Below are 12,993 nucleotides of genomic sequence, written 5' to 3'. Positions count from 1 at the left end.
AATAACAGCTTTTTAAAGAAAATTACTACCTTATTGTTACATATGTATATTGGTTTTAAGATAGCTTACAATTTCAGAAACATTAAAATATGAAAAGTTGTAAAATATGAAAAGTTCAGAATCAGGAAATATTGTCACATAGGAAAATGATTTGAAGAAACTACCCCAAAATGCTAGTAGTGATTAGCCTTCCCTTAAGGCTTATCTTTTGAAAACGTTACTTGGTTAGAAGTTATGCACCTGCTTAGGATTTTTGGCACTCTGAGCCAGAAAGAGATAGTAGGAATAGCACAATGACTGTGAATTCTTTCTGCTGTAAAAGACAACAGCTGCAAGTCCTGAGTCCCTTGGGTCCCAAGCGTATAACCAGCAAGTCATATATGTTGTAGAACTAGCCTATCACTTGAATTTTTATTTCAACTGTTTTCTATAAGAATAGTTGAAAAGTTATAAAAACCTACCTATATATACTTGATGTTCATAGATATTTTCACAGCTATCTTTTTAATTGAAACAACCAGCTTATTTAATCACTTTTCCCCAAAATAATACCTTTCCCTTTCTTTAATGGCATTCTTAAAGAGTAATGGCAAATTTTCACATCTGTTTCTTTTATTCTGGTAGCTTCTAGATTGAAACATACACATACATATGTATGTATACACACACAGATAAATGTGTGTATATATATATGTAGTGTATGTGCATTTTTTCAGAGCCCATTAATTTGTAATCTGAAGGGTATACTAAAACTTTAAAAAAATACAATTTTTCAGTGTGTTTTTGCCTTTGCCTAATAATCTGTTAGGGTATTTTGTGGTTTTAGGCCAAAGAAAAAGAAGAGAGGCTTTTAAGAAGGCAAATCAATAGAGAAAAACTTGAAGAAAAACGAAAACAGAAAGCAGAAAAGACAAAGTCTTCAAAAACCAAGGGTCAAGGTATAGATGTCAACTTTTAATATTTTAAACTATCTCATATATTTCATTATTTTCTGGGTACTCTTATATTACTTATGAGACATGAATATAAAATAAAATGATCTAGTCTCAAATGTGGAAGATTTCCTTACGTTTTAATCTCATGTGTTTTGTCATTTTTCTTTTTTATTATATTGCTAAATCTAAATTAAACATTTTACCAGATACCAGCTTATGCAACTCATTTGTTAGCAGTATATTTTTCTGTAATGATTGAATTATCACTGGAAAGTAGATTGTTAACACATAAGTTAGCAACCCTTGCTGGTGATTAATGAAATTAATCTATGCTTATGTTAACTAAAATGTCAAACATTTCCCTGTAATATTGTGTTGAACAAAATTGTATTCCCTCTGGGCACTAATCCTATGTAATATATGAAATCACACATACACACACTTATGTGATCATTTGAAATAAGAGAGATAAGACTTCTTCATCCAAAATATTATGTCTATTCCAGCACAACTTAAGAATATTAAAGCCATTTTGGCTTTAACAATGATTAGAAAAATCTTAATGAAAAATTAATATTACATTGTTTGTAAAACTTTTCTGAAATACGTTTTATTGATTGCTTCTTTTCTAGGCAGGAGTAGTGTGGACTTAGAAGAATCATCAACAAAGAGTTTGGAACCTAAAGCCCCCAGAATTAAAGAAGTCCTTAAAGAACGGAAAGTTTTAGAAAAAAAAGTAGCCTTAAGCAAAAAGAGAAAAAAAGATTCAAGGTACATATTTTATCTGGTCATGTTTCCCTTATAACACTCCCCTGCGTGCTTTCAGAAGAGAGGAATTGAAGTGACAGTAAAGAGTTGTACTTTGGTTGTGTATGTTACTGCATGTTTATGAAGGACCTTAGGGTTTCATATTTAGTATCAAAATGTTAATATCTATAACATTTCTAAGTAGTGTATCCTAATCTTTTTGGGTGTCCCAGATCTTTTTGATAATTTGGTGAGAGCTTTAGACCCTCTCCCCTGAAAAATGTACATGCATAAGCTAACAATTATCCCTAGACTTTCAGAGTTTATGAATCCTCTAGAAGTTCCCTGGAGGTATTCCTCTTGTTGGTGTTCAGTAACCACTTATTTACAATTATTATTTCCAGTCTTTCCATGCCGTTATTTTTACCAGTATTCCATAATTCTCCCCCAACCCACAATCTGGGCCAGATTCCTTGTTAACACTGCATTATCATCGTTAACTTTTTAAGAATTAGAAAGCTAAAGAGACTCTTGAGGGTAGCTATGAAGTCATGTGAGCCATGGGCTGCAATTTTGCTATTCCATCAAGTTGCATTTATGTAAATTTATCACAGACTTCAGGATAACTGATTTGATAATTTGCAGAACTTGGTAAGAGTAGTAAGCTCTCAAATTTCTTACTATGATTACATCTCATCCTTATTTATCTGAATAAATAAGACTGCCCTCTTTACTCAAAAGATAGTAATTTTGAAGTGTAATTATAGCCCATTAAGCATTCATCTTTAAGCAACAAATTAGGAATTTTTGTTTCAGCTGTACTTTCCTTTAGCACCAAGAACAGTTCACGCCATGTTTGGGATTGTGCTCTCCTTTGTTGACCAATAATTGATAGGATTTAAATTGAAATGTAACAAGTCTCCATTTATCGATCAAGTGTATAAATTATAGTAAATGGCTGGGCGCGGTGGCTCACGCCTTTAATCCCAGCACTTTGGGAGGCAGAGGCGGGTGGAACACATGAGGTCAGGAGTTTGAGACCAGCCTGACCAACATGGTGAAACCCTGTCTCTACTAAAAATACAAAATTAGCCAGGCATTGTGGCGTATGCCTGTAATCCCAGCTACTTGGGAGGCTGAGGCAGGAGAATTACTTGAACTCAGGAGCGGAGATTGCAGTAAGCCAAGATGGCGTGATTGCACTCCAGCCTGGGCAACAAGAGCAAGACTCCACCTCAAAAAATAATAATAATAAAATAAGATAAATAAAAATTATAGTAAAGGAAAGATTTTTATTGTTTTCAACCTTCCTGAAAAATTTTCGTATTTGATTCACGCTTTATATTTGACTCTTTCCCCCTTAGGAATGTTGAAGAGAACTCCAAAAAGAAACAGCAATCTGAAGAAGATTCCAAAGAAACCCTTAAAACAAGTGAGGTATGCCTTAATAAAACCTCATTTCAAATGCTGTTTTGTTAGATATAGGCTGTTTATTCCTTTGGAATAAAACTTAGAATGTAATTTGACTTTTTTCAAGTCAAATAAAAAGTCAACTTACATTCAGCATTTTTGAAACCCCATTTTGTTATGCCCCAAATTGCCCATTTTGTTGAGTTGATTTATATATTTGTCGTTTATCTAGGTAATAGCTACTTTTCTTCTCTTTTCCCATTTCTTATAATTGCAATAACAAAAATGCCAGTAAGGACAAAAAAAGAAAAATGGAGGCTAAAATTAAAATCTAAAATCCCTCCACTATAACAAATTATCCTTTTTATTCCCTTTCATTCCTTATCCACGGGTCCACATAATTTTTTAGAGTACAAGTAATCTGGCAAACTGTTTTTAACATTTTACTCATTTCATGTTACCTTCTAGGCATCCTAATTATTTAATGATTGTCTAGTGTTACATTTAATGTACATACCATAATTTATTTAAGCATGTCCTTATATTTTAGCGCTTAGGTTGTTTCCAAGATTTGATCATTTTAAACAGGAAAAGTAACGTACAATGTTTTCTTCCCTCTTTCAGGATTATTTTCGTGGGACAAACTTTTGCTTTCACTGTCTTAAAATTCTTTTTTACAAAAACCACATTATCTGTAGTTCTGTAGCTAAACTATCTTAATATTTCCAGAGGGAAAAAGCAATGTTAGTGATTATTTGTTCATCATCAGCAAACATAAATTTAATTTATTTACTCAGAAATTAAAGGCATATTTAGAAGTATATAGTGATGGCTTAATGACATATTTTTAAATATTTAACTTTCTTTTATGATAATTCTCTATAAGAAATTATCTCATAAAATAGTATTTACATTGCTTAGAATTAGTTTTTTATTGTGAAGTTGATGCAAACTCCTGTTAGTTCTTTGAGGAATTTTATTTTAAGCTATTTAATAAGGTCTTGTTATGTCCTGGACCCTGTTATTAGTAGAAGTACATTAATCTTTGTGTTGACATTTAAGGAGATGAAGTGTTAAACTGACCTAGAGGCACAAAGGTCCGTCTGAACTTTGGCCCATTATTTGCATAAGAATAATTATAGCTAGTAGTCAGTGAGTATTATTGAAGTGGATTTAGTCAACATCCACTCATTAATATTAATCGCCTACTTAGTGCCAAACCACAGGGCCAGAAGGAAGGTTTAGATGCTCTTGTCTCTCCGTATCTTTTTTTCAATACATAAACATATACGTGTTATATATGATATGGTTACTGTGAGTTATTGTGTACATTTGAAGCTTCATGTGTAGAATGTTGTACAAGTAGCCTAAATTCATGAGGTTTCCATACATAATTCAGCTTTTTAAATTAAAATATAGGAAATCTATATTTCAGTATATTTCAATTTTAAATTGCCTTCATGTATTATGTTTTTGACTGAAAAGGACATTTGACTGTCATTTATTCAGCTCATTTACTACTGAGTACTGGGCATTAGTGAGCTCTAGTGATTCAGAATTGAAGAATTCATAGACAAATCAGTGCCTGTGATATACTGGAAGGAGTACTAGACTCGGAATGAAATAATCTAAACTCATTTCTAACACACCTACTTGTGGTCTGAGTGTCAAGTTATAGAATCATGCTGAGCTACAATTTCCTGATGTTTTAATGGCATATTTTTAAGTATTTAACTTTATTTTGTGATAAATCTCTATGAGAAATAATCTCATAAAATTGTGTTCATATTGTTTAGAATTAGTTTTTTTATTGTAAAATATGGTTGTTGCAAACTCCTGTTAGTTCTTTGAAGAATTTAGCTTCTTAAAATCAAGTTAATAATACCTATTTTTTAAAATCAGGTGAGTTTTTGACACCTACACAGGCTGTTTGTAAGAATTAAGTAAGATGTTACATATGTGGCAGCACTCAACATATTAAGTCCACCCAAATGTTATGTTTTAATCTAAAAATTGATTTTGGTATTTCTCATATTTTAACCTTTGTTTTCTTTCAGCATTGTGAAAAGGAAAAAATTTCTTCTTCAAAGGAGCTGAAGCATGTTCATGCAAAAAGTGAACCAAGTAAACCTGCCCGGAGACTTTCAGAGTCTTTGCATGTAGTTGATGAAAACAAAAATGAATCCAAAATAGAAAGAGAACATAAAAGACGGACATCTACCCCTGTTATCATGGAGGGGGTACAGGAAGAGACTGACACAAGAGATGTAAAAAGGCAAGTAGAACGCTCAGAAATTTGCACCGAAGAGCCCCAGAAACAGAAAAGCACGCTTAAAAACGAAAAGCATCTAAAGAAAGATGATTCTGAAACACCACATTTGAAAAGCCTACTTAAGAAAGAGGTGAAATCCTCCAAGGAGAAGCCTGAAAGAGAGAAAACTCCATCGGAAGACAAATTGTCTGTGAAACATAAATATAAAGGTGATTGTATGCATAAAACAGGTGATGAGACTGAGCTTCACTCTTCTGAGAAAGGTTTAAAAGTAGAGGAAAATATTCAAAAGCAAAGTCAACAAACAAAGCTTTCTTCAGATGATAAAACCGAACGAAAAAGTAAACATAGGAATGAAAGGAAATTATCAGTATTAGGCAAAGATGGAAAGCCAGTTTCTGAATATATTATAAAAACAGATGAGAATGTTCGTAAAGAAAACAACAAAAAAGAGAGACGCTTGTCAGTTGAAAAAACTAAGGCAGAGCACAAATCAAGAAGGTCAAGTGATTCTAAAATTCAGAAAGATTCTCTGGGTTCCAAGCAACATGGTATCACATTACAGAGAAGAAGTGAAAGTTATTCGGAAGATAAGTGTGATACGGACTCCACTAACATGGATAGTAATTTGAAACCAGAAGAGGTTGTTTACAAGGAGAAACGACGAACAAAGAGCTTGTTAGAAGAGAAACTTGTGTTGAAGTCTAAATCAAAAACTCAAGGCAAACAGGTAAAAGCTGTAGAAACAGAATTACAAGAAGGTGCCACAAAACAGGCAACCACTCCAAAACCAGACAAGGAGAAGAACACAGAAGAAAATGACTCAGAAAAACAGCGTAAGTCTAAAGTTGAAGACAAACCTTTTGAAGAAACTGGTGTTGAACCTGTATTAGAGACTGCTTCTTCTTCAGCACATAGTACACAGAAGGATTCTAGTCATAGAGCCAAGTTACCATTAGCAAAGGAGAAATATAAGAGTGATAAAGACTCCACTTCCACCAGGCTTGAGAGAAAGTTGTCAGATGGCCACAAAAGCAGAAGCTTAAAGCATAGTAGTAAAGACATAAAAAAGAAGGACGAAAATAAATCAGATGACAAGGATGGTAAAGAAGTTGACAGTAGTCATGAAAAGGCCAGAGGTAATAGTTCACTCATGGAAAAGAAATTAAGTAGAAGGTTGTGCGAAAATCGGAGAGGAAGCTTGTCACAAGAAATGGCCAAAGGAGAAGAAAAATTAGCAGCAAACACTTTGAGCGCTCCCAGCGGTTCCTCCCTTCAGAGACCAAAAAAGAGTGGTGATATGACATTGATCCCTGAACAAGAGCCAATGGAAATTGATTCTGAGCCAGGTGTTGAAAATGTGTTAGAAGTATCTAAAACCCAAGACAACCGCAATAATAATTCTCAGCAAGACATTGACTCTGAAAATATGAAACAAAAAACTTCTGCCACAGTTCAAAAGGATGAATTGAGAACTTGCACAGCAGATTCAAAAGCAACAGCTCCAGCTTATAAGCCAGGCCGTGAAACAGGAGTTAATAGTAATTCTGAAAAGCATGCCGATCATAGAAGCACCTTGACCAAGAAAATGCATATCCAAAGTGCTGTGTCCAAAATGAACCCTGGGGAGAAAGAACCCATTCATAGAGGAACTACTGAAGTGAATATAGATTCTGAAACTGTTCATAGAATGTTACTGAGTGCCCCATCAGAAAATGATAGGGTACAGAAGAATTTGAAAAACACAGCTGCTGAAGAACATGTTGCTCAAGGAGATGCCGCTCTTGAACATTCCACAAATTTAGACTCCTCACCATTCTTAAGTTCAGTGACTGTTGTGCCTCTGAGGGAATCGTATGATCCAGATGTAATTCCTCTGTTTGACAAAAGAACTGTTTTGGAAGGTAGCACAGCCAGCACCTCCCCTGCGGATCACTCTGCTCTCCCTAACCAAAGTCTGACTGTTAGGGAATCAGAAGTCCTTAAGACAAGTGACAGCAAAGAAGGTGGTGAAGGTTTCACAGTAGTAAATACACCAGCAAAAGCAAGCATCACTAGCAAAAGACACATTCCAGAAGGTCACCAGGCTACTTTATTGGATGGTAAACAAGGAAAGGTGATCATGCCTTTTGGAAGCAAGTTAACGGGCATGATTGTGGAAAATGAGAATATTACCAAAGAAGGTGGCTTAGTGGACATGGCCAAGAAAGAAAATGACTTAAATGCAGAGCCCAATTTAAAGCAGACAATTAAAGCAACAGTAGAGAATGGCAAGAAGGATGGCATTGCTGTTGATCATGTTGTAGGCCTGAATACAGAAAAATATGCTGAAACTGTCAAACTTAAGCATAAAAGAGGCCCAGGTAAAGTAAAAGACATATCAATTGATGTTGAAAGAAGGAATGAAAACAGTGAGGTAGACACCAGTGCTGGAAGTGGCTCTGCACCCTCTGTTTTACACCAAAGGAACGGACAAACTGAGGATGTGGCAACTGGGCCTGGGAGAGCAGAAAAGACTTCTGTTGCCACTAGTACTGAAGGGAAGGACAAAGATGTCACCTTAAGTCCAGTGAAGGCTGGGCCTGCCACAACCACTTCTTCAGAAACAAGAGAAAGTGAGGTGGCTTTGCCTTGCACCAGCATTGAGGCAGACGAAGGCCTCATAATAGGAACACATTCCAGAAATAATCCTCTTCATGTTGGTGCAGAAGCCAGTGAATGCACTGTTTTTGCTGCAGCTGAAGAAGGTGGGGCTGTTGTCACAGAGGGATTTGCTGAAAGTGAAACCTTCCTCACAAGCACTAAGGAAGGGGAAAGTGGGGAGTGTGCTGTGGCTGAATCTGAGGACAGAGCAGCAGACCTACTGGCTGTGCATGCAGTTAAAATCGAAGCCAATGTAAATAGCGTTGTGACAGAGGAAAAGGATGATGCTGTAACCAGTGCAGGCTCTGAAGAAAAATGTGATGGTTCTTTAAGTAGAGACTCAGAAATAGTTGAAGGAACTATTGCTTTTATTAGTGAAGTTGAAAGTGATGGAGCAGTTACAAGTGCTGGAACAGAGATAAGAGCAGGATCTATAAGCAGTGAAGAGGTGGATGGCTCCCAGGGAAATATGATGAGAATGGGTCCCAAAAAAGAAACAGAGGGCACTGTGACATGTACAGGAGCAGAAGGCAGAAGTGATAACTTTGTGATCTGCTCAGCAACTGGAGCAGGGCCCCGGGAGGAACGCATGGTTACAGGTGCAGGTGTTGTCCTGGGAGATAATGATGCACCACCGGGAACAAGTGCCAGCCAAGAAGGAGATGGTTCTGTGAATGATGGTACAGAAGGTGAGAGTGCAGTCACCAGCACGGGGATAACAGAAGATGGAGAGGGGCCAGCAAGTTGCACAGGTTCAGAAGATAGCAGCGAAGGCTTTGCTATAAGTTCTGAATCGGAAGAAAATGGAGAGAGTGCGATGGACAGCACAGTAGCCAAAGAAGGCACTAATGTACCATTAGTTGCTGCTGGTCCTTGTGATGATGAAGGCATTGTGACTAGCACAGGTGCAAAAGAGGAAGACGAGGAAGGGGAGGATGTTGTGACTAGTACTGGAAGAGGAAATGAAATTGGGCATGCTTCAACTTGTACAGGGTTAGGAGAAGAAAGTGAAGGGGTATTGATTTGTGAAAGTGCAGAAGGGGACAGTCAGATTGGTACTGTGGTAGAGCATGTGGAAGCTGAGGCTGGAGCTGCCATCATGAATGCAAATGAAAATAATGTTGACAGCATGAGTGGCACAGAGAAAGAAAGTAAAGACACAGATATCTGCTCCAGTGCAAAAGGGATTGTAGAAAGCAGTGTGACCAGTGCAGTCTCAGGAAAGGATGAAGTGACACCAGTTCCAGGAGGTTGTGAGGGTCCTATGACTAGTGCTGCATCTGATCAAAGTGACAGTCAGCTCGAAAAAGTTGAAGATACCACTATTTCCACTGGCCTGGTCGGGGGTAGTTACGATGTTCTTGTATCTGGTGAAGTCCCAGAATGTGAAGCTGCTCACACATCACCAAGTGAAAAAGAAGATGAGGACATCATCACCTCTGTAGAAAATGAAGAATGTGATGGTCTCATGGCAACTACAGCCAGTGGTGATATTACCAACCAGAATAGCTTAGCAGGGAGTAAAAATCAAGGCAAAGTTTTGATTATTTCCACCAGTACCACAAATGATTACACCCCTCAGGTAAGCGCAATTACAGATGTGGAAGGAGGTCACTCAGATGCTCTGAGAACTGAAGAAAATATGGAAGGTACCAGAGTAACCACAGAAGAATTTGAGGCCCCCATGCCCAGTGCAGTCTCAGGAGATGACAGCCAACTCACTGCCAGCAGAAGTGAAGAGAAAGATGAGTGTGCCATGATTTCCACAAGCATAGGGGAAGAATTCGAAGTGCCTATCTCCAGTGCAGCAACCATCAAGTGTGCTGAAAGTCTTCAGCCGGTTGCTGCAGCAGTGGAAGAAAGGGCTACAGGTCCAGTCTTGATAAGCACTGCCGACTTTGAGGGGCCTATGCCCAGTGCGCCCCCAGAAGCTGAAAGTCCTCTTGCCTCAACCAGCAAGGAGGAGAAGGATGAATGTGCTCTCATTTCCACTAGCATAGCAGAAGAATGTGAGGCTTCTGTTTCCGGTGTAGTTGTTGAAAGTGAAAATGAGCGAGCTGGCACAGTCATGGAAGAAAAAGACGGGAGTGCCATCATCTCTACGAGCTCGGTGGAAGACTGTGAGGGCCCAGTGTCCAGTGCTGTCCCTCAAGAGGAAGGCGACCCCTCAGTCACACCAGCGGAAGAGATGGGTGACACCGCCATGATTTCCACAAGCACCTCTGAAGGGTGTGAAGCAGTCATGATTGGTGCTGTCCTCCAGGATGAAGATCGGCTCACCATCACAAGAGTGGAAGACTTGAGCGATGCCGCCATCATCTCCACCAGCACAGCAGAATGTATGCCAATTTCCGCCAGCATTGACAGACATGAAGAGAATCAGCTGACTGCAGACAACCCAGAAGGGAATGGTGACCTGTCAGCCACAGAAGTGAGCAAGCACAAGGTCCCCATGCCCAGCCTAATTGCTGAGAATAACTGTCGGTGTCCTGGGCCAGTCAGGGGAGGCAAAGAACCGGGTCCCGTGTTGGCAGTGAGCACCGAGGAGGGGCACAACGGGCCATCAGTCCACAAGCCCTCTGCAGGGCAAGGCCATCCAACTGCTGTTTGTGCGGAAAAAGAAGAGAAGCATGGCAAGGAGTGCCCCGAAATAGGACCATTTGCAGGAAGAGGACAGAAAGAGAGCACTTTACACCTCATCAATGCAGCAGAGAAGAATGTATTGTTGAACTCCCTTCAGAAAGAAGATAAGAGCCCAGAGACAGGGACAGCAGGGGGCAGTAGCACAGCAAGTTATTCAGCAGGAAGGGGCTTAGAGGGGAATGCTAACTCACCTGCCCACCTGAGAGGACCAGAACAGACGTCTGGGCAGACGGCTAAGGATCCCTCTGTCAGTAATCGCTATTTGGCAGCAGTAAACACCGGTGCTATAAAAGCTGATGACATGCCACCTGTTCAAGGGACCGTGGCTGAGCATTCCTTTCTTCCTGCTGAGCAGCAGGGGTCTGAAGACAACTTGAAAACCAGTACCACCAAATGTATTACTGGCCAAGAATCAAAAATTGCTCCTTCCCACACAATGATCCCTCCAGCTACTTACAGTGTAGCTCTGTTGGCTCCTAAATGTGAGCAGGACTTGACTATAAAGAGTGATTATAGTGGCAAATGGACTGATCAAGCATCTGCTGAGAAAACAGGAGATGATAACAGCACAAGGAAATCATTCCCTGAGGAAGGAGACATAATGGTTACTGTGTCTTCTGAAGAAAATGTGTGTGACATAGGTGAGAATCTGTACCTAATTGCAAATTTTAACATTTACAAGGATGATTGTACAACAGAGTGCATTTAGGACAGTCTTCCAAAAGATGGTTTTGGTTCCAGAAAGATAAAATATCTATAATTTTTTTTCTCATATCATAATGTTGCAAAATAACTCTCATCAAACTTGAAGGTCAAACTTCTCTAAAAGCTACTTGTGTTTAAAAGTTTAAAGCCTTTGGCCCATTTCTCATGTGTGGGGAGAGAAAAAGCAGGAGGCTGAGGCATGGGAAGTCCACATGTTATTTACATGACTGCTGCAACCTACTAAACCTCTTTGATCTACAGGTTTTTTGTCAATCAAAAAGAAGAATACCCTACCACAACCCAATGAAAGCAATATTTTTTTTTTACCACCCTCATTTTACAAATGAGGAAATAGGGTCAGAAAATTTAAATAGCATTCATGGTCCTCGGGTGACTTTTAGAGGAAAAATCAGTTTCTGAGCCTCCATTTCTTGTTGTATAAAATGCGGATAATAAGATGGGATGATAATACAAAGGCAAACACGATTCCAACCCTCATCTGATCATAGGTTTGCAGTATTTATTTGTTCAGTCTGTTAGTTCCTTTGAATCAAAGGAGCATGGCATGTTATTTTTAACTGAGCCTATTTTTCAGGTGAAATGAGTTTCTAGTTTAGAATATATTTGAAAATGAAAAGAAACATTTTTCCCTGCTGACAGATTTTGGACAGTGCTGGTCTTTTAGAAATAGTTAATAACTTTCAAAGATATTATCTCAGTCATGCCTTATACCGTCCAACTTCAGATACTTTATATCAGTCCAGATAGGAGAAAAGTGGACAGTGACACTTTAAAGCATGACAATTGCATAGACTGGGATTAAGCACAGGATACTGTAGGAACCAAAGGGTCCTCATGGGCTGGACTTGAAGGGACAGAGGAATTCTTTTCCAGTCTGGCTATATAAATTGTAGCATCCTGGACTTTTAACTGAAATAGACCTTAGCCATCATCTAACCCAGTCTCAGGAAGCTGAGGCTAATAGATTTAGTCTTGTTCATTATAGAGACTTAGGAGACTTTAAGAAATGCTCCAAGGGTTGAAACAAGTAACTTTACAAGTTTCTGTTGAATTTAGCCTGGAGTAAATTGAATGCTCCAGAAGTTTTTATGACTCAATCATTGCTACAATTACTCATTCCTCCTTTTTTCCTGAAGAAGTGAAAAAAGAAGGGTTTCCACAGAAGCTTCTACACAATCTACAGAAGGATATAAGAGGCAAGACCAGAGTAGAACTGAATCTCTCCACCTGAGAAAATTTTTTCTTTTTGTCTACCTCACAGTTTAACTTTGTGTTCAATTTTTCTGTGTTCAGTGTGAAGCAAGTAAAGTGAATCTGTTAATAAATCACCTTTACTGAGAATAGACCTTAGTGACTCAGAATATTTTTAAGGACAAACTTGATGGAGATCACTGCAGAAAAATACTTGGAAATGAAGATGTCTCCACAGATAATACTTTTGTCATTCTTTCTGGGCAGTTATCTTACTGTGCAAATAAGAATTTCACTCACCCAAAATGAGCAAATAATCCCTGCCTTTCATCCAGATTCTTTTTATACAACATATTCCTTTTGATCATTTTCTACTGACAGCAAAATAAACCAGAAAAGGAAGGTGCAACAGCATGTCAGATAACC

The 12,993-nt window shown here is 38.4% G+C and overlaps 1 protein-coding gene across 7 annotated transcripts in view; it reads left to right on the top strand.

Moving 5' to 3' along the window:
• The window catches only part of BOD1L1 (biorientation of chromosomes in cell division 1 like 1), a 58,566-nt gene that overhangs the window by 17,168 nt on the left and 28,405 nt on the right, over nt 1-12,993 (top strand). For all 7 annotated transcript variants that reach the window (XM_004038448.4, XM_055385156.2, XM_055385155.2 and 4 more), the window contains 4 exons: nt 827-938; nt 1,568-1,706; nt 3,047-3,119; nt 5,150-11,291. In XM_004038448.4, coding sequence (XP_004038496.3) covers nt 827-938; nt 1,568-1,706; nt 3,047-3,119; nt 5,150-11,291 — 6,466 coding nt within the window. The remainder of the gene's footprint in view (nt 1-826; nt 939-1,567; nt 1,707-3,046; nt 3,120-5,149; nt 11,292-12,993) is intronic.

The sequence above is a fragment of the Gorilla gorilla genome, chromosome 3, assembly GCF_029281585.2.
Source record: "Gorilla gorilla gorilla isolate KB3781 chromosome 3, NHGRI_mGorGor1-v2.1_pri, whole genome shotgun sequence".
Classification (NCBI taxonomy): domain Eukaryota; kingdom Metazoa; phylum Chordata; class Mammalia; order Primates; family Hominidae; genus Gorilla; species Gorilla gorilla.
The sequence above is the reverse complement of the archived record's forward strand: the minus strand, read 5'-3'. Positions and strand labels throughout refer to the sequence as shown.